The sequence below is a fragment of the Bemisia tabaci genome, chromosome 9 (genome assembly GCF_918797505.1).
Source record: "Bemisia tabaci chromosome 9, PGI_BMITA_v3".
Lineage (NCBI taxonomy): Eukaryota > Metazoa > Arthropoda > Insecta > Hemiptera > Aleyrodidae > Bemisia > Bemisia tabaci.
Genome location: NC_092801.1, coordinates 19,384,275 through 19,406,843, shown reverse-complemented (window position 1 = coordinate 19,406,843; position 22,569 = coordinate 19,384,275). Strand labels below are relative to the sequence as shown.

The 22,569-nt window shown below is 39.9% G+C and overlaps 1 protein-coding gene across 1 annotated transcript in view; it reads right to left on the bottom strand.

The window, feature by feature from the left end:
- Positions 1-2,397: 2,397 nt before the first annotated feature.
- The window catches only part of teq (Tequila), a 40,567-nt gene continuing 20,395 nt past the window's right edge, over positions 2,398-22,569 (bottom strand). Inside the window, exons 19-22 of the mRNA XM_019048157.2 lie at positions 21,945-22,094; positions 20,975-21,203; positions 19,812-19,991; positions 2,398-3,934 (exon numbers count right to left, since the gene is read on the bottom strand). Of these exons, the coding sequence (XP_018903702.2) occupies positions 3,774-3,934; positions 19,812-19,991; positions 20,975-21,203; positions 21,945-22,094 (720 nt within the window). The 3' untranslated portion in view covers positions 2,398-3,773. The remainder of the gene's footprint in view (positions 3,935-19,811; positions 19,992-20,974; positions 21,204-21,944; positions 22,095-22,569) is intronic.

Genomic DNA, 22,569 nt, shown 5'->3' with positions numbered 1-22,569 from the left:
TTTTTTTTTTAATGAAATTGATTAGGTACTTCATTTTAAAAACATTTACATTTTTAAAACGTGGTAAATATTTGTAAAACCTTTTCCAAGTAATGGCATTGATATGAATCTCAAAGAGCCGTAGTTGTGATGAAAGAAACTATACAAAAATTAATAAAAGAGGAAAAAAACTAAGAAGCACGCAATTTTTTTGTTTTTAACTTATTTGTACACCGACCTCCTTGAGTCAAATACGTCCAATTTTGAGCGTTTGGTTGCGCTTACACGAAGCTGCAGCACAGTAAAAGCCCAAAACATAAAAGAATACATTTGAATGCTTTGGAAATCATTAAATTTGATACGGAACCATTATTATATTTACAAAAAACAGATTATATATTCCAGTAGTACATATTTCTTTTTCGTCAGTTTAAAAGGGAATAATCAATGCAGAGAGTGCAAACATTTCAAAATCATGAGTTGAAGAACGCTGACTCCGCGAGTTTAAATATTAGAGCCTAACACAGAGCGGAGCGGCGTGTTAGCAGCGCAGAACGCGCATAGGCGCCTACAAACCTAACGGGATACTTCACGCATTGCGCAACGCGTGAAGTATCCCGTTAGGTTTGTAGGCGCCTATGCGCGTGTCACGCTGGTTTCCTACCGCGCCGCAACGCTTTAAGCAACTATTTCGCGTCAGAGGCGTTGCACAGTATCCTACAAGATTGAAGGCGCACGAAATAACTAGTTAAAGAGGACTTTCAATTTTGACTGCATCTGTTACTGAAAAATGTATAATTCATTGGCATTGGAGCGTTTCCTAGGCTCCCGCTTTGGTTTTCATCTTATCATATCCGTGCAGTGTGCACATGAACATAATATGTTTTTATCTGCTCTTAGAGTCTGTTCTCTTTCATGACTTGATTCATGAATGAAATGTTTTTAAGAATGAAGGTAGTAGTAGTATGCATTTATTTTTGAGGTGGTTCCTGTCATTTAAATGAGAAGAAAAAAATGTGGACATAACATGACACAATTTGGACAATTTTGGACATATTCATGGTTGGACATTAAATCATGTGGACTTAATAAAGACTGGACTTAACGTTTAGTGGACATAAATAGCGGTGGAAATTTATTTAATGGACGAAAGGTAGGTGGACATAAAGTCCTGGAAGCCGTAGTTGATCAATTGGACCAAGCTCGTGCCTTGTTGATACCATCGCAGAGCACTTCTGACGACAAAATCGGACTGCTCAAGTCATTTTACATGGGATTCCCTTGCTTTCAGCTCAATCGGAGAACTTTCAATTTTGACCCTATTTAAGTCCATATAATCTCTGACGATTTTTCTCGATTTTGTACGGGGAAAAATTCCGAGATAATCGACCTGTCCCCAGGGCCGGATTTACATTTTTAGCGCCCTAGGCTGAACCTATGGTGGCGCCCCTAAAAGTAGGCGCTCTCGTGAGGGGGGGGGGCGCTCCTCCCCTCCAGATCAGAAGGAGGATGTTAGGTGTCCGGAAAATGTTCAAATTCACCTTTAAAAAAAAACACCATTTCAAACAGTTTTGAGGTACGTTTACGTTTGCAAGTTGGTTTTGGAAAATACGTCTTTGAATAAATTTTCAAAAATTTTGCGCCCCTCAGAATGTTGCGCCCTAGGCTGGAGCCTATGTAGCCTATTGGTAAATCCGGTCCTGCTTGTCCTGCGTAGTTTGAGGAGTAGAATTGACGCCGCATGGTTCCAAGGCTGATTTCGAAGATTCACTCCCAAGCCTAAATTCGCCGATTCAGAGAACCAACGGTTTGCGTCAACTGCGTCAACATCTAACTACATTTGATTCACCACCCTGGTCCTTTATAGCACGGTGGCAGCCCTAAATACAATGCAAAAGGGCCGGTTCTCTGGGTTAAAGCATACCCTACACGCAGTCTGCTTCTCACAAATTACGAATGAGAGGCTTAGAAGACAAGGCGCATAAGTGCAATTATTTCTGCTATATATTCCGAAAAATAAGAGTTAGAAGTTCCAAAATTGCATGGATTCTTATGGCGGAAGGAAAATCCAAACTGACTTTTTGATGCTTAAAAATTGGAATTTGGGAGCGAATTTTTCTCAGAATATGCATTAAGACTAGTTTCGCTTGAAATCATTAATATCTCGATTTTTCAAAAACTGCACTTATGCGTCTTGTCCCAAGCCCCTCAAATGCAGGAGTAGGTATGGTTGAAAATACAAGATGAACAAAAAAATTGGTTCATCGGCCTCTAGACCCCTCACCCCTGGGAAGCCTCTAACCCTTAATTGTGCAATTGATTCGACTCAATTAAATTCGTTTTAATAAAAAAGCGAGCACTGATGTTGGCTTAGATAAACAGTGCAAATTTGAGAATGGGAGCGCATAACAACAAGAGAACACTTATAAATTAACTTTATTTTTCAAAGTCACATAAATTACAAGAAAATAAATTAAACAATAATTTAAATAATGGGAAGTACGGACCACCAGACAAGGTAAGAATTAAACTATATAGTTTCCTCGTCAAGATTGTGAAATATACCTACTTACAATTAGATTTTCTAGGATAAGCAATGAAAAGTAAGAAACCAACGTCTAAAGTTTAGTTCATTCAAGCTTCTTCTTGCTCCGAGAAAAAACTTGATTCAACGAATTAATGAGTTTTGACCTATGATAAATAGCGGTTACAAATCAACAATCAGGTCTTATTGGCCTTTTAAAATGGATGTAAGCAATACATCGAAAAACTTCTTCCATTACATACAGGACGTGCTAAAATGATTTGAAAATATTTAAGTCAAAAAGGACTAAAATGATCACTGTAATGCATGTAGTCTTGTGAACTTCAGAGCTCAGATCACGATTAACAAACTTTCTTTTTATTTGAACCTGAGCTATAATGAACAGTTCCTTTTGAGAGCTAACTTTTAAAAATCCACCAGTTTCTTAATTTTCTTTTCAACAGTCATTACTGGGGACTGTGGTAGTGGTCGTGCCCGCGTACTGCTGTGCTAAGGAAAAACGCCTTAAGAACATTCGAATGTTGCCAAATTTACCCTCAGAAAATACTTATTTTCGAGGATAATTATGCATATTTTTCATTGAAATTCTAAAACAATACATATCAAATTACGAACGAAATATACGCTCTGGAAATTTAGAGAAAAAAAGTCTACCTGGCTCATACGACGTTCTTCCTTAGCAAAACAGCATAAGTGGTCCATTTTCAGGTTTCACTCGACCCCAACCCAATAAGGAACTTCAGCAAATTTGATTGTCGATGACAGTGGCGTGGTGTGTTTTGCAATACATCGATTGATCTACCATTTAAACCTATAGAAAAGGATCGATACACAGGGTATTCGAAAAGAGCACCTGAATAATCAGTTCTTTACCATAGCTTCAAATGGGGGAAAATCCGGAATCGACCATTCACGCCTCACCACCATAGAGAAAAAAAGGAGGTGTTTGCATTTCGGGCATCTTGGAATTTTTTTGATGACGTAGGTCGGTACGGCGACTTTTATCATCGATTTTCTTCGAAATGGTGTAGTTTATGAAAAAAATGCATACCACATAAAGTATTTGGAATTAAATCATGAGTTGATTTCAGCAAAAAAAATCGGACATTATGATCCGTTTTTCATACTTCGAATTCCGGATTTTGTTGGCCAGGTTGTACCGACCTACGTCACAGGGTAAACAAACCTTAAGATGCAAACACCTCCTTTTTTTTCTCTATGCCTCACCACTGGTGTCGATGACGAACATTCAACTTTTTCCTACTCGCAGTTCTTTGTGATTGCGCAGAGAAGAGCGAATTTTTTTGTCGATCCACGGTCGATAGAGGGCAACGTTGGAATAGACTCCTGGTTTGTTCGCCAGGCCGCAACCTAGACCCCAACTAGTGATTCCGAACAGCGTATACTGGTCTGTGAACAAAAATTAACCCTTCAAAAAATATCTGTGGAGTATTTCACACTGAGGTTAATTTACTGATAAGTTAAGGTAGAGTACCTACATAGGGAGAGTTAGAGTACCTGTATAGCGAGAGTATAGACAGATTTGAAACTCCGAAAATCCATCAGGCCTTCACCGATGCCTCCGCGAATAAAGTTAGGGCCCAAAAATGCAGCCGACCTATGAATTTCAACTATCCAGAGCGATTTACTAATACAATTGTTACGAACCATCGTTTATAAAGCACGTATTTGACATAGCTTTTGCACAAATTTACTCATTTTTGCGGAAGAACGCTCATTTATGTACATTCTTAGCCATCTTGGTTAGAATTGGAATCTGCAGACTGGCAGTTAAATTTCGTGCGATAGAAGTTGGTTAGAAGGGTGACTGCACTTTTGGGCCCTAAGCCCTCCATGAAGCGATCTGTCCATACTCTCGCTATACAGGTACTCTAGGGAGAGTACGGACATGTCGAAATATGGAACTTTTAGGGCCAAAAAGGACAGTCAACCTCCAAAAACGAAAAATGTCACCGCCAGTCTTCAGATTCCAATATCAAACCAAAACGGCTAAGAATGTTCATATGTATATGAGCGTGAATTTATGCAATAACGGAGTCAAATACGTGCTTTACAAACGACGTGCTTTTTTTCAAAAGAACCATCAGGATGATTTGAATTCATAGCTTGGCTGCCTTTTTGGGCCCTTGAAGCTCCATCACGTAACCTCAAAATTACCGGCATGTCCGTCTGCTGGCATCTGTCATCGGCATACCCTGGAAAAAATTGGCAATAGAATCTGTGTTCCAAAATACCATTGACCTACAGCCGGCGGTAAGATTTCCAATAGCTTCTATAGCCGGCAACACAATGTCTTATAGCCTTTTATAGCCGATGGCGACTAAGCAACAGCCTGACGATAAAGTGTATGCTAAACGTTACTAATTACGGATGCTAGGACTTAGTGAGTTTTTGGACTACCGCTCTCTTTTTGGGCAGTAGTATCTTGATTTATTTTCGAGGAAAGCTCCGTGCTTTTGAAGGATGCCTGCCATTCCTAACATGTTGGAGCGCCTGCAATTTCGTATGATACTGTGCAATACCTCTGTTGTGAAATAGTTGCTTCAAGCGCCGTGGTACGCTGCGGCGCCGCCGCGCGGCGGGCGGGCAGCCAGCGCGAAACGCGCATTGGCGCCTTCAAACCTAACATGGATACTTCACGCATTGCGCAATGCGTGAAGTATCCCTGTTAGGTTTGTAGGCGCCAGTGTGCCGCCGCTCCGCTTTGTGTTAGGCTCTAATATTTAATCTCGTGGAGACAGCGTTTTTCAACTCATGACTTTGAAATGTTTGCACACTCTGTATGGATTATTCTCATTTTAATTGATGAAAAAAAAAAAATATGTGGTAAAGGAAAATATAATGTGCGTTTTGTAAATATTAAGGTGATTCCGTACAAACTTAAGGATTTACAAAGCACACGAATTTCTACACAATTTCTCATAGCCTTTTATAGCCGATGGCGAAAAAGCAACAGCCAGGCGATAAAGTGTAAAGCCCGGCGATAGGAACTATAGCCCGGCTGTATAATTTTTTATCGCTTCGTGTAGCCCGGCCGTATGATTTTTTCCACTTTCTACAGCCAGCTATATGATTTTCTATCGCCTTCTTCAGTCGGCTATAAGAGCTCCTATGGTATTTTGAAACGCGGCTCCTATAGCCAAGTTTTACCAGGGTATGCCGAGTAAAATCCCGCGGTCACTAATTTTTCAGAAAATTATTCCCGTTTCATCAAAATCCAGTAAGTTTCTTGTTTTCTAACTCCCATCGAATTTTTAAAGATATATTTTCCGGGGAATTAATTATCTGGAGAGTGCTGGTGGCATCTGCTGCGGGCATGTACGGCTTGCATCTGCCTTCCGCATATGCCGAGTATAATCCCGGTCACTAATTTTTCAGAAAATTATTCCGATTTCATCAAAATCGACTAAGTTTCTACTTTTTCATGGTCCCTACTCTCCCTATATAGGTACTAAACGTAACGTAGCTCTTCAGCACTTTCCAGAACGAGCTGACAGTAGAACGATCGTTCTATAATTTCCGAATTTTAGGACATTTCCTAAGCATTCTGAGCATCACATTCGATGGTGTCATTTAATGGGACAGGAGAGGAAGAGGGGGGGGGGGGGCAATCCTGCCGTGCTAATGAAGAACGCCGTATGAACACTCAGGCGTTCGATTGATAAAAATCGAAATCCCTGATAGACTCATGAATATTTGTCTTCCAATTTTTCAGATAATATTGTTCACAATTTCACCTAAATTTCCTGAAAATTTCAAGGAAAAATATCCAAAACTTTCCTCAAAAATAAACATTTTTCTTAAGGAAATCTGGCAACTCTCAAAAGATCGCACGGCGTTCTTCCGTAGCACGGCAGAATTGCCCCCTCCCCGCGTTTCAAAACTCTTAGATATAAACTATGAAAATTAATCGAATTGCTGAAAACTTGATTTTTTTCTTTACTTAGGTATCATATTGGGGATCATGTCAGGTCACATCCCCCCCCCCCCAGTATAGATGAAATGACGTTATTGATGACATCATGTTGAAGTATCGGTACACAAAATTTAACCGAGAATACATTGTTCAAGAAGATAGAATACACATGCTCTAACTTCAAAAATAAGCTAGCAAAGGACTATACCCTCGTTTCTCTTACCTTGCCCTACACCCGTCCCTGCCTGTCACATATCGTCGCTCCTCTGACGTAAGGGCGTATCTCAATTTGAGCGTGAGCCCTGTTCTCCATATAACTCCGTGCTTTCCAGGGCTCATGTGGAAATCGAGATACGCCCTTACGTCAGAGAAGCGACGATATATGGGGAAACGTAGAAACAAACCGAGAAACTTAGACCAAGAAATTTAAGTAAATCAAGGTTCCAGGTTACAATCAAAGTCGGACTTTTCCACCTGAGCCGGCTTCCGGTTAGAAGAAGTTCTTTTATTCTCTTACACAATCCTAATGCTTTTAAGGTGATTCGATGGACGCCATATTTTGCGTCAGAACGGCATGCGATATATCGCATCAATTAGTTCCATTTTTCAGCTACTCGTCATTTTTTTCCAATTTTGAGATCGCAATTCTGTTGTCAGGATACTAGAGCACTCACTTATCAATGTTAACAAAGAAATTCAACGTAATAAAGGCGTGGTTTTTTTAGAGAGAAAACTTCGCATTCGATACTGATACCGAAACTGCACTCGGATGCGATATTTTCTCTCTAAAAAAACCACGCCTTTATTACGTTGAATTTCTTTGTTAAAACTGGTAAGTGAGTGCTTCAGTCTCCTGATAACAGAATTGCGATCTCAAAATTGGAGAAAAATGAAGATTAGCTGAAAAAATGGAACCAATTGATGCGATATATCGCATACCGTTCTGACACAAAATATGGCGTCCATCGAATCACCTTAAGCCTTTCATTTTCAAGTGCGCGTTTTGAATTAAAGTTGTTTTGGAATTTTTGCACGTAATTTTCATTTCAAACCCTCACCTGTTTCAGCCCTCCCCGTAGAGCGCCATGCATTTTGGTCTTCAAGCGTCCAGCCCACGTACAAACGGGGGCTCTCAAACTGGCACTAATTCTTCTATTTCTCAGCATTTTCTGCACGGAATGCCTTGAAAATTTCAAGATCTGATCTGTGATGTATCCCGAACACATCGGTTACCCTCAAAGATCGTCGGCCCGACGATCTTTGAAAGGCAACAGTTTACAGTTCCATCGATGAGCCTCTTTGAGGCCCTAGTTTGTAGGTGGGCTGGACGCTTTACCAAGGGTCGTTCCCAACTTCTTGCTGCGCTGGAAGAGAGCTTCCGCTTCCTGGCTTGTTTTCTGTTGTCGTCGAAAAGTAATCTTTAAAGCACCTTCCTTATTTGCCTCAAAAAGAAAAGATCCTCAAAACCCTCCAATACTACCTCCGCGATAAAAAGGAGGAGGCTCAATAGAAGACCTACGACAAGACTAAAAAACGGTAGCTGCAAGTCGTTCAAAGTGTACGGCCTCGGTTCGTCATCTTCCGGAGGCGGGGGTGCAACCTCAGGAGCGTCAGGTAGGTCGGAATTGTAAAACTTGCTCACGAGGCCGGACTCGAGGAATTGGGCGGATTTTCGGTTGAACATGTCGAACAGAAACGAATTTTTCAGGAACGCGTAGAAATAAGAACGCTCCCTCAAACGCTCCGCAACGAGATGATATTCATACTTCTCCCTGAGTGGCCATTTACGTAGGACGACGCGACCCCCTGAACTGAGAGAGGGCTGTAACGCCACTAAATACGCATCGTTCTCCATAATCACGCGCGCATTTTCCGCGAATTCCTTCGAGACAAAGACCTCCTCGAGCGGCGAATTAGTCATCATCGACGTCATATACCATCTCAAATTGCAAGCAACTTTCGATCTCAATGCCTCGGACAGGCCTAGCTGAGCGAAATTCCTGTCCGCTGATTCACACTCAGGCGTCTGGATGAACAGGCCGGCGTCCTCCAGGTCCTCCAGCGTGTCGATCTCGGGATACTGGACCGTGTTCGTCAGGAGAGTGGTCATGCCGCCCAAAAAAATCGTGGAGATGATAAGCGCTGAGAATATGAAAATCGTGAACAGGATCCTGCCGCTGAAGAGCTTGCCCAGGAACAAACGGGGCGGACTCCCACACATGAAGTACGCGTACACCGTGTGCACCGCCGATGCCCGGTCGTACGAGAGAATATCCGCCTCCGAGTACAAGCCTCGGAACGATCTAACCTGAGTTTTGAGGAAAACGTGTTGCACCAAAGTGAAGGCGGTGACTGTGACACCGATGAAAATCCAAACTAGGAGCGTGAAGACTTTGAAAGGCACCAAACCTTGAGGCAAAAGTTCACTGTGCGGAGTCAGAATGCACAGGGCCTCCGTCTCGATGCCGACGGAAAAGTCGAATCGTGAGAGATCAGCCTCGCCCACAGTCGCGCCGACTTCTACAGTCTGCAAATCCACGTTGAGTTTTTGACCTGATTCGCGGTCATGGAATTGGTGGACATAGTCATAATAATCTTTTCGGGTGCCGTTAATGGATTTCACCAGCTGATCGAGGATGGCTGACTGAACTGCCGCCATCCACAGGCAAAAATGCTCATCGGCGACGAAAAAACCTTCAGTATCGCCAAAGCTCAGAGTCAATCGTTTCCCGTTCATGTTGGTCACGGAGAAATCGAAATAAGCCTCGTGTTCTTCGCCGCCGTACCACGTGATACTCTCGGCGAAATGGTCGTATCGACTGCAGCCTTTCTCGTAGCAAATTACCGTTCTCAGTCCGCGAAAGAACCGCCAAATAAATTTAAAGCAAAGAATCAGTTCATCGAAATCGGTCGTCAAGGTTTCGTCCGGCGAAATTGCAGCATTGTGCCGAGTCTGTGCACCGTCCTGGCCGAATTTCGAGAGCATGAAAATTAGATAATTGTTGGCGTTCCAAATTGGGTTGGAGTACAAACCGCGCGTCATGTTAAAATTGCGATCGGATAAAACTGAAGATCCGTTTAGCTCCCCCGAGGAGATGAACAATTGTTCGTCACAGATCTTATCCGCCATTGGTTGGGAATAATCGTCGACTGTAACGCAGTAGCGTGGCAGTTTTGACTGTGTGTGAGGCTCAGAATTTGCAACGGCAGAGCTTGAGTTTACACGTTTCATTTCAATGTAACCACGATCCTCCCTACACCTCATTTCCCTCGAGGCCGAACTTAAGATCAGACTTGTGATTTTCTCGAGGTCATCGAGGGAAAATAAGATATTCCTCACCTGAGTTTTTCCGATGAGCGTCGGTAAGTTGCAGTAGTGAGTTGTCGAAACTGTTGGGATCGATGAATCGTGTAGGGATTTAATCAAAACAGGGATCGAAGGGTCAGAGTTGAAATCGGCGATAAAGAATGATGCCTGCTCAGATAGTTGGATTGTTTTGTGACAAACTCCGAGCGCAAGGGAAACTAAAGGTCCGTGGTCTTTTTCGTTCGCGATGCACGTCCGAAAGGTCGGAATGTTTGTAATTATCACGACAAAGAGGAATCTGGAGAGGACAATCCGTTGAAATTGGTTACTCATGTTGTAGATAGATTCAATTTTCCTGACAGGGTATTTAAAAAATTTCGATTTCTCCTGTTCGAAAAAAGCAGCGTTTGGTTGATCACAAAAAGATGAAATGAAATTGCAAGATGGGAACAAAAACCACATGTGAGAGGAAAAATGTAGGTTTTGGATCTTGTGAATTGTGTAAGTGTACAAGTGTTGAATTCTTCTCTGTATGTTCCACAAAAACATGGTGCTGATTTATTTAGTGTCGACTTATATTTTTTTATATTTATATTTTTTATACTCGAGCTAGCGTTTGAAAGTGGGTCGAGATACTTGTATCTCAGTGCAAACTAATGAGTTCTTGTGCCACGTGCATAAACAAGTGAAGTGGAGTTAGCAGTGGTAAACAAGAAAATACCAAGGAAGGTTAAAGCCTAGTGCTTTTTTCCAGTAAAAATAAAGAAATATTTTAATAGGGGACGCAGGACCGGATTTACCTACTTGCCGCCCATGGGTCGTCTGTATTTTGCCGCCCCCTTCTCATTCGTTTTGAAACATCGATAAAAACCATCAAGTGAACGTGCCGGAGGAAAAGGGGTGTATACTGTATAAGACGCTTTTTCCTACTCGTGTTGGATACATTTTTTGCCATGTCAACACTACCAGCATAATTTCACGGAACTTTGCGCGAAAGTTAAGTTCCGTAAACCTACCTCTGTGTGGACAAGGTCCTCCATTTTTAAGAAATGAACCAAAAAATTATAAAAGAACATAAATGTGGTTTAATAATTTTAACTTTCACCGCTGCGCCGCGCTGATCGCACTGTGTTTGGCGCAATGCGTGAGGTATTCTTGCAGGCTTGTAGGCGCTGTGCGTTTCACGCCAACCGCTCCTGACCGCACTGTGTTCGGCCATGGACCAAGAGAATAAATAAGGACCCCCAACTCCGGTTAGCGCTGACATCAGCGCTCCCTGGCAGAGGGTGTAGTGAACTAAACCGATGATTGGGTCTTCCTGTTTATATTTCCATGCACCACCTATTTAGGCTTATCACTCAGTAGTGCTCATAGAAGTTTCTAGATCCTCGTATCCTCGTGGTCGCCCTGCAGTTTTGAAGAGTTTAGTGTGAAAAGTTTCCCATTTTCATTTCAATCTTCGTCAGTCTTCGTGTACATAAACTGGTATTAATGTGAAGTGTTATTTCTAACCGTTTTACTCAGCAGCAACTGCTGTTGAGAAAGCCAAAGGAAGTGTGTATGTAGTGTGCAGCAGGAATCAGGATTGTACTTTTAGCCGAAGGCGCCGCTCTGTTAAGTGAAATCTTTTTAGTGAGAAATAGTGTTGTACTGATAAAAATCAACTGAGTGTCACAAAATCAAAGATACTTGACTTCAAGCATTACCTTTAATTTGATTATTAGCAAGTCTCTTTGATTCTGCGTCAGAAGTTGACTGAATCATCTTTGCTCGTGTTTTGATAAGATACTTCAAATCAAAGTCTTTCGCATTGACCTCTGCCGAAGGTATGTATCTATACAATTTCATTAGTTTGCGAAAGTAAAATGTATTAAAGTATCTACACAAATAAATAAATCATAGATAAACAAAGAACATTGCATGGAATAACATACTATAGAGGTACGATCGTGGACCGCTGCGGCGTTAGTTCACCGCACCCTCTGCCAGGTTCGCTGCGAGCGCGCGTTAACGGTTTTTAACACAGGGTAGCATAGGGAGTTGGGAGTCCTTATTTATTCTATTGGTCCATGTTCGGCGCGATGGGTGAAGTATTCATGCAGTCTTGTAGACGCTAATATATGTGTTACATGCCGACCGCCGCGCCGTGGGCTTTTCCTTTTCATCTCAAGTCCTCGTCATCATTCCTCTCTGCGCTGAGATCCAAGCCAAATTGCGTGTTTAGTTTCTCTCTTAACTCGACTAATTAAAGATGCTGGCTCTTGTATCACCGAAAAACGACAAAATTAGAAATTACTTTACTCTTAGGAAAGAGAGATTGATAATTTTTTGTTTTTGAATCCGAATTTTTTGATACCCACATTTAAAAAAATTGCAAACTTTGCCGCCTATAACTATAACTTGACTAACAACTCTTGACTAACATATAACTCTAACTAACATACCTATAACTTGAAACCGCGTTTTGAGAAAAACGCATTTAAAATTTTGTTTTTGATGTACTGCGCAGACTTTTCTATGCAGGTACCCTGTTTTGGTGTTTTTGGGTGACCTAACCCTTCTATTGAAGGATGCCGGGTAGATTTTGCGATATATTTTGGGTTTACACTCTAAAATATTTAATTTGAAAAAACGGTTTTTAGGCCATTATTACATCCAACGGTCATTTTGGTGGCAATATGAAGTATAAATCATTTTAATCACGCATGATAAACGCAAAATGAAAGAATATCGATAGTGAGTAATGAAAGGGGTAACTAGCACCTTATAGGTCCGCTTATAGGTCGTTCTTGCACCCATCGATCCAGTGGCCTGACTTAACTCGGAAAAAAAAAGGTTTTTCGACCTCGAGCCGTTACCTATCTATATTCTATCGCTACCACAGCATAGTCCAGGGTACGTAGAATCTGAAAAGCAGATGGGCGTAATAACGACCTATACGCCTGTAGGCTATTCTTGGTGCGGTGTCCTCAATTGTCAAATTATGATTAGGGTCTCTTTTCTCGTGGAGTGTCGCACAGTGGATCACGTCAATTAGAAAGGTCGGACATGAAAGTTTTGACTGGAACTGCAAATTTTAACGTATATTTCGTCACATTTTAAATTTTAAGGGGTGCATATAGAGGGAAACCAATTAAACCACTATTAGAACGTCAAAATTTTTTGTAAACGGAGTTGTATTAAGCTTTAAAAGTTTCCAAATTTTGTCCGACCTCACCTATTGACTCGACCCACTGTGCGTCGCATGGCACATGTCATATAAAATGATGACTCATCCAATTGTTTTTCCCCAGAAAAAGCCCTGTCGTACGCGCAATCTCAAGTAGCAGTGATCGCGATGAGTTGCGATTTGATCGGGGAATGTATTGCAATTTTATCGACGTCGGTTTATTGCAATATTATCGGATGAAAATTGCGATAAATTGAGAATCAATCGCATTTTGCGATAAAATCGTGATTATACAGGGTTATTCAAAAGTCACGCGCCACTGGTTATAACTTTAGTTCTAATTATGATATCGATTTGCGGTTTAAGACGGTTTTCCTCATATCGAAGGGGAAACTTTTTTAGGTGCTTTGCAGTTTTTGATCCTCTCGGGGGGAGAGGGGGGGAAGGCAACTCAAAAATTTCAAATGGCCACCCCCCTCATGGCCAGTGGTGCGTGACTTTTGAATAACCCTGTATCATATCAAGATTTATTGACATATTATCGAACAAAAAAATCGTGATAAATTGAGATAAAATTTCGAGTTTATCGAACACGATTTTACAGAGATAAGATTGCGACGAAATTGAGGATAATCGCTTAGATGATATGATGATGATCCGAGCGATTTTTTCGCAAATCAAATCGTAAAGAAATCTCAACTTGATTTTGAAAGTATCTCGATTTTTCCGTAGGAAAATGCTACTTGGGATGGAGGAAATCGATTAGGGATAATCGCTCAGATGTTGATGATCCTAGCGATTTTTTCACCAAAAAAAAAGAAAAAAAAAGAAAAAGCAAAAAAAAAACGTTAAGTAATTGCAACTTGATTTCAAAATATCTCGATTTTTCCGTTGATAAATACTAGTTGGGATGGACGAAATGGCACCGTGCATATTGCTGAATTGAAATATTGGGGCCACTGATTCCAATTTAACAGTGGCATGGTATGCTTTGCGACATATCGATTGATCTGTCATTTAAACCCATGGAAAAGGATCGATAAACAGGGTGTTCGCAACGAACACCTTAATAATAGATTCTTTACTATAGCTTCAAATGGGGAAATATCGATAATCGATTGTTCACGCCACTGCAATTTAATAGTGTGATCGATGAGAATTGTGGCGTTGGATGCAGAAAGGGCATTTCTCGATTGCGGTGTTTCAGAAACTTCACAGTTATTTCATTGGACTGCATTTTGCAATTGGGAACTATAAATTCTGGCTCTTCTGGAAAAAACGCTTATGTGCATAGGGAAACTAATGGCACATACGTTGTTTCAAACTGGGCTAGAATTTATAGTTCCTAATTGCAAAATGCGGTCCATTCGGACCGCGTTTAGCAGAAAGGAAGAAGCCACATCATCCATTGCCCAATTTAATTGGCAATTCAATTTTTTCATGAAATCGGTTGTGCGGATATTTGTGCAAACATTTCAGTGAATTTTCTGCATAGTAAGTACGAAGCAAATTCCTTAAAATTTTTAAAGGAATCCGCACAAATATTCTCTTGTAATAAATTAAACTTCCCGATAAAATTTGGCAACAGCTGAGAAGGTCTTGATTCCTTTCTGGTAAACGCGGTAGAGGAAACTATTCGGTGAATTTCCTTGAATTCTTCGTTATCAGCATTATGAAAACATAATCAGGGTGTTTAGTTTTTTCTTCATTTTGGGAAATCTTGATGAAATCCCGATTTTTTCTGATTTTTGACTGCCAAATCCTGATTTCACAATGTATCCGAATCCCGACTTCACGCGAGGCGAATTTAACTTCACAAAAATGGCTCGATTAAAAAATCCGATCGAACGGCCGACTTTCCTCAAATTTTGATCTTACGACCGATTTTTCCTCAGATCCTGATGAAATCGGAATTAAATCCTGATTGACCTCAAATCCTGATAGAATCGGGAAAATCGGGAAAATCCTAATGCTAGACACCCTGATAAAAAATATACTCATTAAAAAATTCAACACATTACAAACATTTGCTTTAATCATAATGCATGAAATGTCAGCGGAAATTCTGACACGCCGCCACCAAGAAAAGCGCTTCAATTTCCAAGTTTCCCACGAGTCATTGGATCCGATTACGCATCCTGCCGTACTAAGGAAGAACGCCGTATGAACCTTCAGGCGTTGCCAAATTTCTTTAGATAAAACACGACTTTCCCGGTAAAAGTATGGATATTTTCACTCCAATTTTTCGGATAATTTCGCTCTCGATTTCAACCATAGTCTCTGAAAATCTCAGGAAAACATATTCATAAATTTACCCGAAAATAAACATTTTAGTGCAGGAGATTTGGCAACTCTCGAATGTTCATACGGCGTTTTTCCTTAGCGCGGCAGAATTGATGAATGTTATTCGATACGATAGAGCGACTGAACGTGTCGCGCGATCTCGCGACTGATTTCCCGTAACAGAACGCGGGAGTAACGAGGATAAAAAACGATGCAAACGAAGTTAATCGTGCAAAATTAAAAAACATTTGGCGGCGAGAAAATATTTCTCATCTCCGGTAAGAGCGGAAGAGTTTCGGATACTTCTTCAGCCTTCTCTGTCTCTGCTTACCCTCCCCTAGTTTCTGACTTATCGATATCGAGGAAATCTATTTCCAGCTGTATCATTTTTGGCGGGAAAATGTGTTCGCACTGAAAAAAAAATCTCGGTGTATTTACTGAGAAAAGGGTAAAATTACCAAGAATTCAGGGTTCTATTTGATCCCAGTTTTGTCTTGGGAAAATTACCATTTATGGAATTGGTAATTTTACCGAGAAATCTCAGTAAAATTATTGACTTTCTCGGTAATTTTACTGAACCTCGGTAAATATTTTTTATCGACTGTGGTAGAATTACCGAAATAAAATGGCAAAGTTACCGAGAATTGATTACCAATAAAAGTGGTATTCTTACCTGAAAAAACAGTAAAAATACCGGTTTTTAGGTAAGCTTACCAGTCTGTCTTGGTAAAATTACCAATAATTGGTAAAAAAAGTGAGATGGTAAAGGTACCGACGGACCTTGGTAAAAACGCCGAGAATTTTTTTTCAGTGCGGTGCAATTTCACGTTTTGAGGCATACTGAAATTTTCACGGCCGTGGGTTCGGCATAGGCGCTTTCAAGATGGGGGGAGCATAAGAGGCGTGCGCCTCCCCCCCCCCCCCCTGTCCGACAAAAAGGAGGAAGAAAGGGGAAGCAAGAGAGATGGAAAAAACGGAAGGAAGAAAAAGGACGGACGCTTATATTTGGTGATTATTTTGGACAAAATTGACTCAAACTGCACATCTTATTCTTTGAAATGTTGAAAATTTTCCGGGGGAAGCCCCCTGAACACTCCCCTCGCCCCTCCCGTTCGAAATGCCTGGATCCAGGGTTGCCATTTTCCATGAAAAATAAAAACTTGAAATTTCATGAGAAATATTTCATTAAACAGAAAAGTAGGACAAATATTGAAACATATTCTTCGAAATTAAATGCAAAATTGAATGAAAGGCAACTGGTTTTTTTATATTTGGTATTCCTAATGCGTGTTGCATACCCAGCCCCTGAAAATATGTTTCATTTTTTCCACAACTTTGTGAAATTTCAGGAAATATTTCAAGGAAATTTTCAATAATTCATATGTTTCATTTCACCCGTACAACCCGGTAGACGCCTACCTACGTATGAGGTCGGCTGTTGTTGACGGCTAATTTGTGACGTGAGAGTACGTTTAGTGTGAGAGGTAGATCGCATTCCATTCTGGAACCAGTTTCTAGTTGACGAGATACGATTTTTACAAACTTCCATGTAAATAAAGTGAAAAGATTCAGAATTAGGTTAATAATATGTAAGTGTCGATAAAGTCAGGCGAGTAACTGCCACAAGAAAAGGTTCCATTTTATTTATAAATTCATTAATATTTACTTATTCCTTTTTTCCAATTTGATCAAACACTGAAACCACCGTACCTTCGTGCTACGACAATGTATGAATGGAATGAGTCCCACATTTTGTTACCACAAGCGGAAAAATTGAAGGCGCAGCGGCTTTTGCAATGGGAGAGTCTGGATGCAACTATTCGTGTTCTAGGGATGTCCGTGTTGCATACACACAAAATTACAGGCGCTCTGGCATTCTTAATCGCAACGCATCGCATGACCGCGGTTGTTAGTTCTCCAAGCGTTTGTAGGTTACAATTGTGTTTACCACGAAATCTTCGGAGTTTGAATGAGTCGTGTTGCATAGCGGCAGCGTTGCCAAATATTGCAAATTTTCCACGAAAACATTTCCTCGGTGCCATCACGGACGCCATCTCGTAAATTACTTCCGAAAACATCTCCGCAATAAGCGCCATTCTGCAACGGCACTGTCACGCTGCTAGATAGTCGGGCTAAGGAAAGAGGCCGTATGAACATTCGAGAGTTGCCAAATTTCCCAGGATAGAACATGTATTTTTTAGTAAAGTTGTTATACATATTCTTACGTTCAAAAATAAAAATATTCCAGGTTGAATTTCAAACAAAGTTGTCTGAAAAAATTGAAGAAAAATTAGCATAATTTTCCCGGTTAAATAGTTTTTTTGTAGAAAATTAGGGAACGTCTGTAGGTTCATGCGACGTTTTTCCTCAGCATGGCAGTAATACGACCGATGGCATCACGGACGTCAATATCGCAAATTACTTTCGAAAACACCTCCGCAATGTGCACCATTCTGCGACGGCACTGTCATAGTGCTTAACAGTCGTGCTAAGGAAAAAGGCCGTATGAACATTCGAGAGTTGCCAATAAAACATGTATTTTTGAGTAAAGTCACGCATATTTTCACGTTCATAATTACAAAAATTCCTGTTGAATTCCGAACAAAATTGTCTGAAAATTTTGAAGAAGATTTATTAAAATTTTCCCGGTAAATTAGTTTTTGTTGAAGAAAATATGGCAACGTCGGACGGATCATACGACGTTCTTCCTCAGTAACACGACTCATCTGAATTGCGAGGATTTTATGGCGAACACGACTGTAACGCAACGTAGAAAAACCTAGAGATATAACAACCGCTGCCGAACGGCGTGCTTAAGAAAACCAGAGCGCCTGCAATTTTTTGCGTATGCAACACGGTCAACCTAAGAACACGAATAGTTGCATCCAGACCTAGCCATTGAAAAAGGCGGGGCGCCTTCAATTATCTCCGCGTGTGATGATAAAATGTGTTACACATTGCACTCATATGTCGTCGTTGCACGAAGTTAAGTCGCTTTGAGTATCTGATAAAATTGAAAAAAAAAGAAAAAAATAAATCAACGATAAATATATAAATAAAAAAGAGACTATACAGTATTCATGAAGCAATCACTCGTCTGAGACTATCAGCAATTACACACTTCACCTTCTGCTGAATCTTTTCATTCAATTCAATTGAAAATAAGTAAAAATCGAATTCTATTAAAATTATTTACTATTTCTCGTAGGTGGCAGCATTGTCAAACAGTGCAATTTCCAGGACCGTCTTGGGAAAAATGAGCGGAATACGACGTGTTGTGACTATCGCTGTTTGTAAAGTGACAAATGCTCATTAATTCAAACATTCCCTAGCTTTTTAGATATTGAGAACAACTCTGACATTTCAAAATCCCCGAATTCTCCCCTGGCTTTTCTATGATTTTTTAGCACGGTTTCTGATAAAAATAATGATCAAAGATAACTCTGAGCACAAAGTAACATGCAAGTTAAAAAACTGCAACGTTTTGACAGGAGAAAATGTTGGCAGCCAAATTCCTTAACTTTTCCCGACTGGGTTGGGCAAAATACATACTTAAAAGCCGCTTTCACAACGCTCTCTGGCGCTCTGCGACGCCTAACCGCCACAAAACTCAATCCTCTCACACCCCATCAGGGCGTTGGCACTCCTCATTTAAAAAAAAAAAAAAAAAAAAAAAAAAAATTGGGCAAAAACCTTGATTGAAAGTTTTCGGGGGAAAAGCCCGAAATTTAAATCGTAAATATACTTGTGGTAAGCCACTGAGCAGGAAATTTGACCTTATTATTCTTCAAAATTTTTTAACTAGACCCAACTTTCGGGAAAAAACCACCAAACAAGTATCACAGTGAGCAGCGGTGCGACGGATCCATGTTTTTGGTGCATCATTTCAGAATTTCGTAGGTTTTCATTGTGAAGCGAGCTTCGGCCATGGATTCTGATTAGCCATTCAACCCACAAATGACCACAGCACTCTGTGTAGATTTGTGTTGATTGCCGATACAACTTAGATGTACACTCTTAAGATAAGCATAACTAATAATTTTCAAAATTATAATCAAATTTATCAATTTAAATTTTAAGAAGTTTTTTAAACTTACACAGAATGTCTACTGGTGCCCCATCATTTAAATTCCTTGCTTTTCCCTTACTTTCCCAAAAATTCCTTTTTTAGCAATTCTTAAAATTCCTTGCATTTTTCTCACCTTTTCCTTACTTTTTCCTTGCCTTCCACACATTTTTTACGGTATTCAGATTGGAAAAAAGGAATGATGGAACTCTAAAGGAATGAACCAAAAAACATGAGGAATTGAACTGGGAACTTGGTAAATGGATTATGTTAGGAAATTGTCTACCCCAAAGGCTACTTTTAAGATTTTATCACAAAAATCTTAAATTTCCATACCTTACCATGGGAAATTCGTACCTTTTCCATACTTCCGTACCGACCTTCCAAAATCTGTGCTTTTCCAGCGTATCCGTACTTTTTCCGTACAGTAAACACCTTGTTATACTTAAATTAAAAATTTAATCCTTTTATCAGGCACTTTTTTCATTAAAATTTTAAACTAATCAATTCTAGTGGGATACTCACCATTTACAAAGCAAGCCATAGGTCCTCCCGAGTCTCCTTTGCAAGAATCTGGACCTCCTTCTAGGTATCCTGCACAGAACATTCCCTCACTGAGAGCAGCTTTTCCGTACACAGCATCAGATGAACACTGAGAATTACTCAGAATTGGCACCCACGTAGCTTTTAACTTTCGAACGTAGCCTGAAAAGAGAATTTGTGTTGAATATTTGTTATGCACAACTCCTTGGAAACTGAAAATTAAAGTATCAGTACTATTGCTTCTACTTTGCGAGTACTTAGAGAATATTTTGGCACAATAACAGAACTAAAGTATCAAGCCAAACGAAAAGATGAATGAGATTCCAAAGTTTAAGTTCGGAAAACTTACTTAAGAGGGACCGGATTTTTCAGTTTTAATCTGCCATGTTCCGGACTCAAATTCATGAGATTAAAATGCAACTTCAAGCTATGAATAAGTACAAAAATTAGTTAGGCCCCTTGTAACTTGTGGTTTGGAATACTATGAAAGTAGTTTTTAAAGAGACTCAAACAATTTGTTTAACCAACTGGATGGAACAGCTTTTCTGAATAAATTTTCCTCCGCATCAATCCTAAAGCCAAAAAATGCTTACCTTAAATAGTGACTATTGTAATTTCTATGTAAGCAAAGAGGATCAATAAATCCTGAAGTTAAAAAAAGAAAAACTGTGATGTCGTAAGTCTCTGCTTATGATTTTTTTTTTTTTTAAACCAACAGTTCTAACTGAAATTTTTTGTGTATTTTCTTCACTTATCTTACGTAATTTACACTAAATAGCGAAAAATTATTGAATTGGTTTAGTTTTCTTTGAGGGAAATAAAACAATACCGATACTTTTTAAATGTCGCGATTAAGATACACATCTAGCCACCAATGCTAATGTCCTCTCCCTCATGGACGGTAATGTTTCTAAAAATTGTTTTATGAAATTTTGCTTGCACATTTGAGTTCCCTGTTAGATGTACTTACAATCAGCCTATGCATTTTAACAATTAAATAATGCCAAATCTATTAAACAGTGTTCTGTTTATCTCTCCCCAGTATGGGAAGAGAACCATTAAAGCTTCAATAGTATGAGAGTCCTGCTACTTACAGTTTAAGAGACATAGAATTTTCGTAATCAGGAAAAAAACTAATAATTTACCTGATCCAGGGTTTCCAACAGAGCCCCATCCAGATATCGTGCAGTTGAGACCAGGATTGTACTTCAACGACGAGTTAGGCAGGCAGATGGGTTGTACATATTTGTTGAACTTCAGCGGATTTTTCACTTTTACTAGAGCAATGTCATTGTTTAATTTTTTCCCAGCGTTGAAATTTTCGTGGAGATAGATCTCGTCCACTTCCAAGTCTTGTTCTCCATCTTCTTTAATCTAAACAAAACAACAACAAAAATCACCAATCAGTTACATTACTACTCAAGGCCTATTGATACAGCAGGAAAAAAATATTTGACTTACGAAGAAGTTTATCTTTGAAGATATCATTGTTTCCGTCATGTCTCAATTGTCCTTTCTTTTTGTACCTTTAGCTATAATCAAATGCAGATTTATTTTTTTAGTAAAAAAACCATCTAACAATCAGGAACGAAGTGGCTCCAAATTTTCCAGGGGGTAGGCCCTGGCTAAAAAGAATTAGAGGGCCCCTCCTGATTCCCAGTAAAAAGGGGGAATTAGGGAGTGAGGGTTGAAAAGAGGCTCTGAGAGGCTTTGCTTAAAACTTGCAGAATGGAGTCCCATAAATCTGCTAAAAGAACCGGAGGCCCTGCCAGTCAAGTTTAAGGGATGTTCCCCTTCGCCCTCTGGGACCATCAGCCCCTGCTGACTATTTTTGCTCTAAGGTGACAGTGGTCATCCCCCAGATGCAGGTGTAACTAGAGGTTCACATATGCAATGATAGAATGTTCTATCCACTCAGCAAAAATGATTAAAGAATGACCTCCTTAAGTGCCTGTCCCTGCGAACCAGTATGGCAGTGAACATGTTATCTTTAAAGATAATAATAAATCATCATCAAGAATGTTCAACGTTGCAATGGAGATGCACAAATTTACTTTGACCATCAATATGAGTTCCTTTTGAGAATAAAGCTTTTCTCTAGGGTGAGTCTCTTACCTCAGTATCATGGTCTCCAACCCTGACGTAATATGCACCCTTGCTATAATCCTCCAAACAATGACCTGCAGTGAGTATGTGCAGCGATGATATTACAATTGCCCCACACCAGTGAATCGTTTGAGTGCCTGCTCGAACTCTCAAGCTTGCCTGAAAAATAGAAATTAACTGTTAGCAAGAAATGACAAACTTATTTACTTAATTGTTACTTAGATTCATGGTAGCTTTTCAAAACCAATTTCAAAGGTCTTTGATCGAGGACTGCTGATAAAATTGTTGAAGACTTTCAAGGATGTGCAAAAACAATTTAAGGTCTTGAAAGTTAAATTTGAGATTGAAAATTGAAGTTCCCTTAATTAGTGAGCTCAAAAATCTGGTACGGATTAGCTTCCCCCACTGACTTGATACAAGCTTCTTGCAAGAGGATAAACCTTGGGACCGTTTTCTCTCGCCATTCTCCAGATACTCAGATTCCCTTCACACAGGATGGTTCTTGAAATTACGTACTGAACTTTCTAGTTTCCGATAAAACTTAAAATTTACAGGCAGAAAATTAAAAGAATCTGCCTACGATTGCTGAATATATTGCGTAATATTCGATGTCAAGTTGATACACAAATGAAGC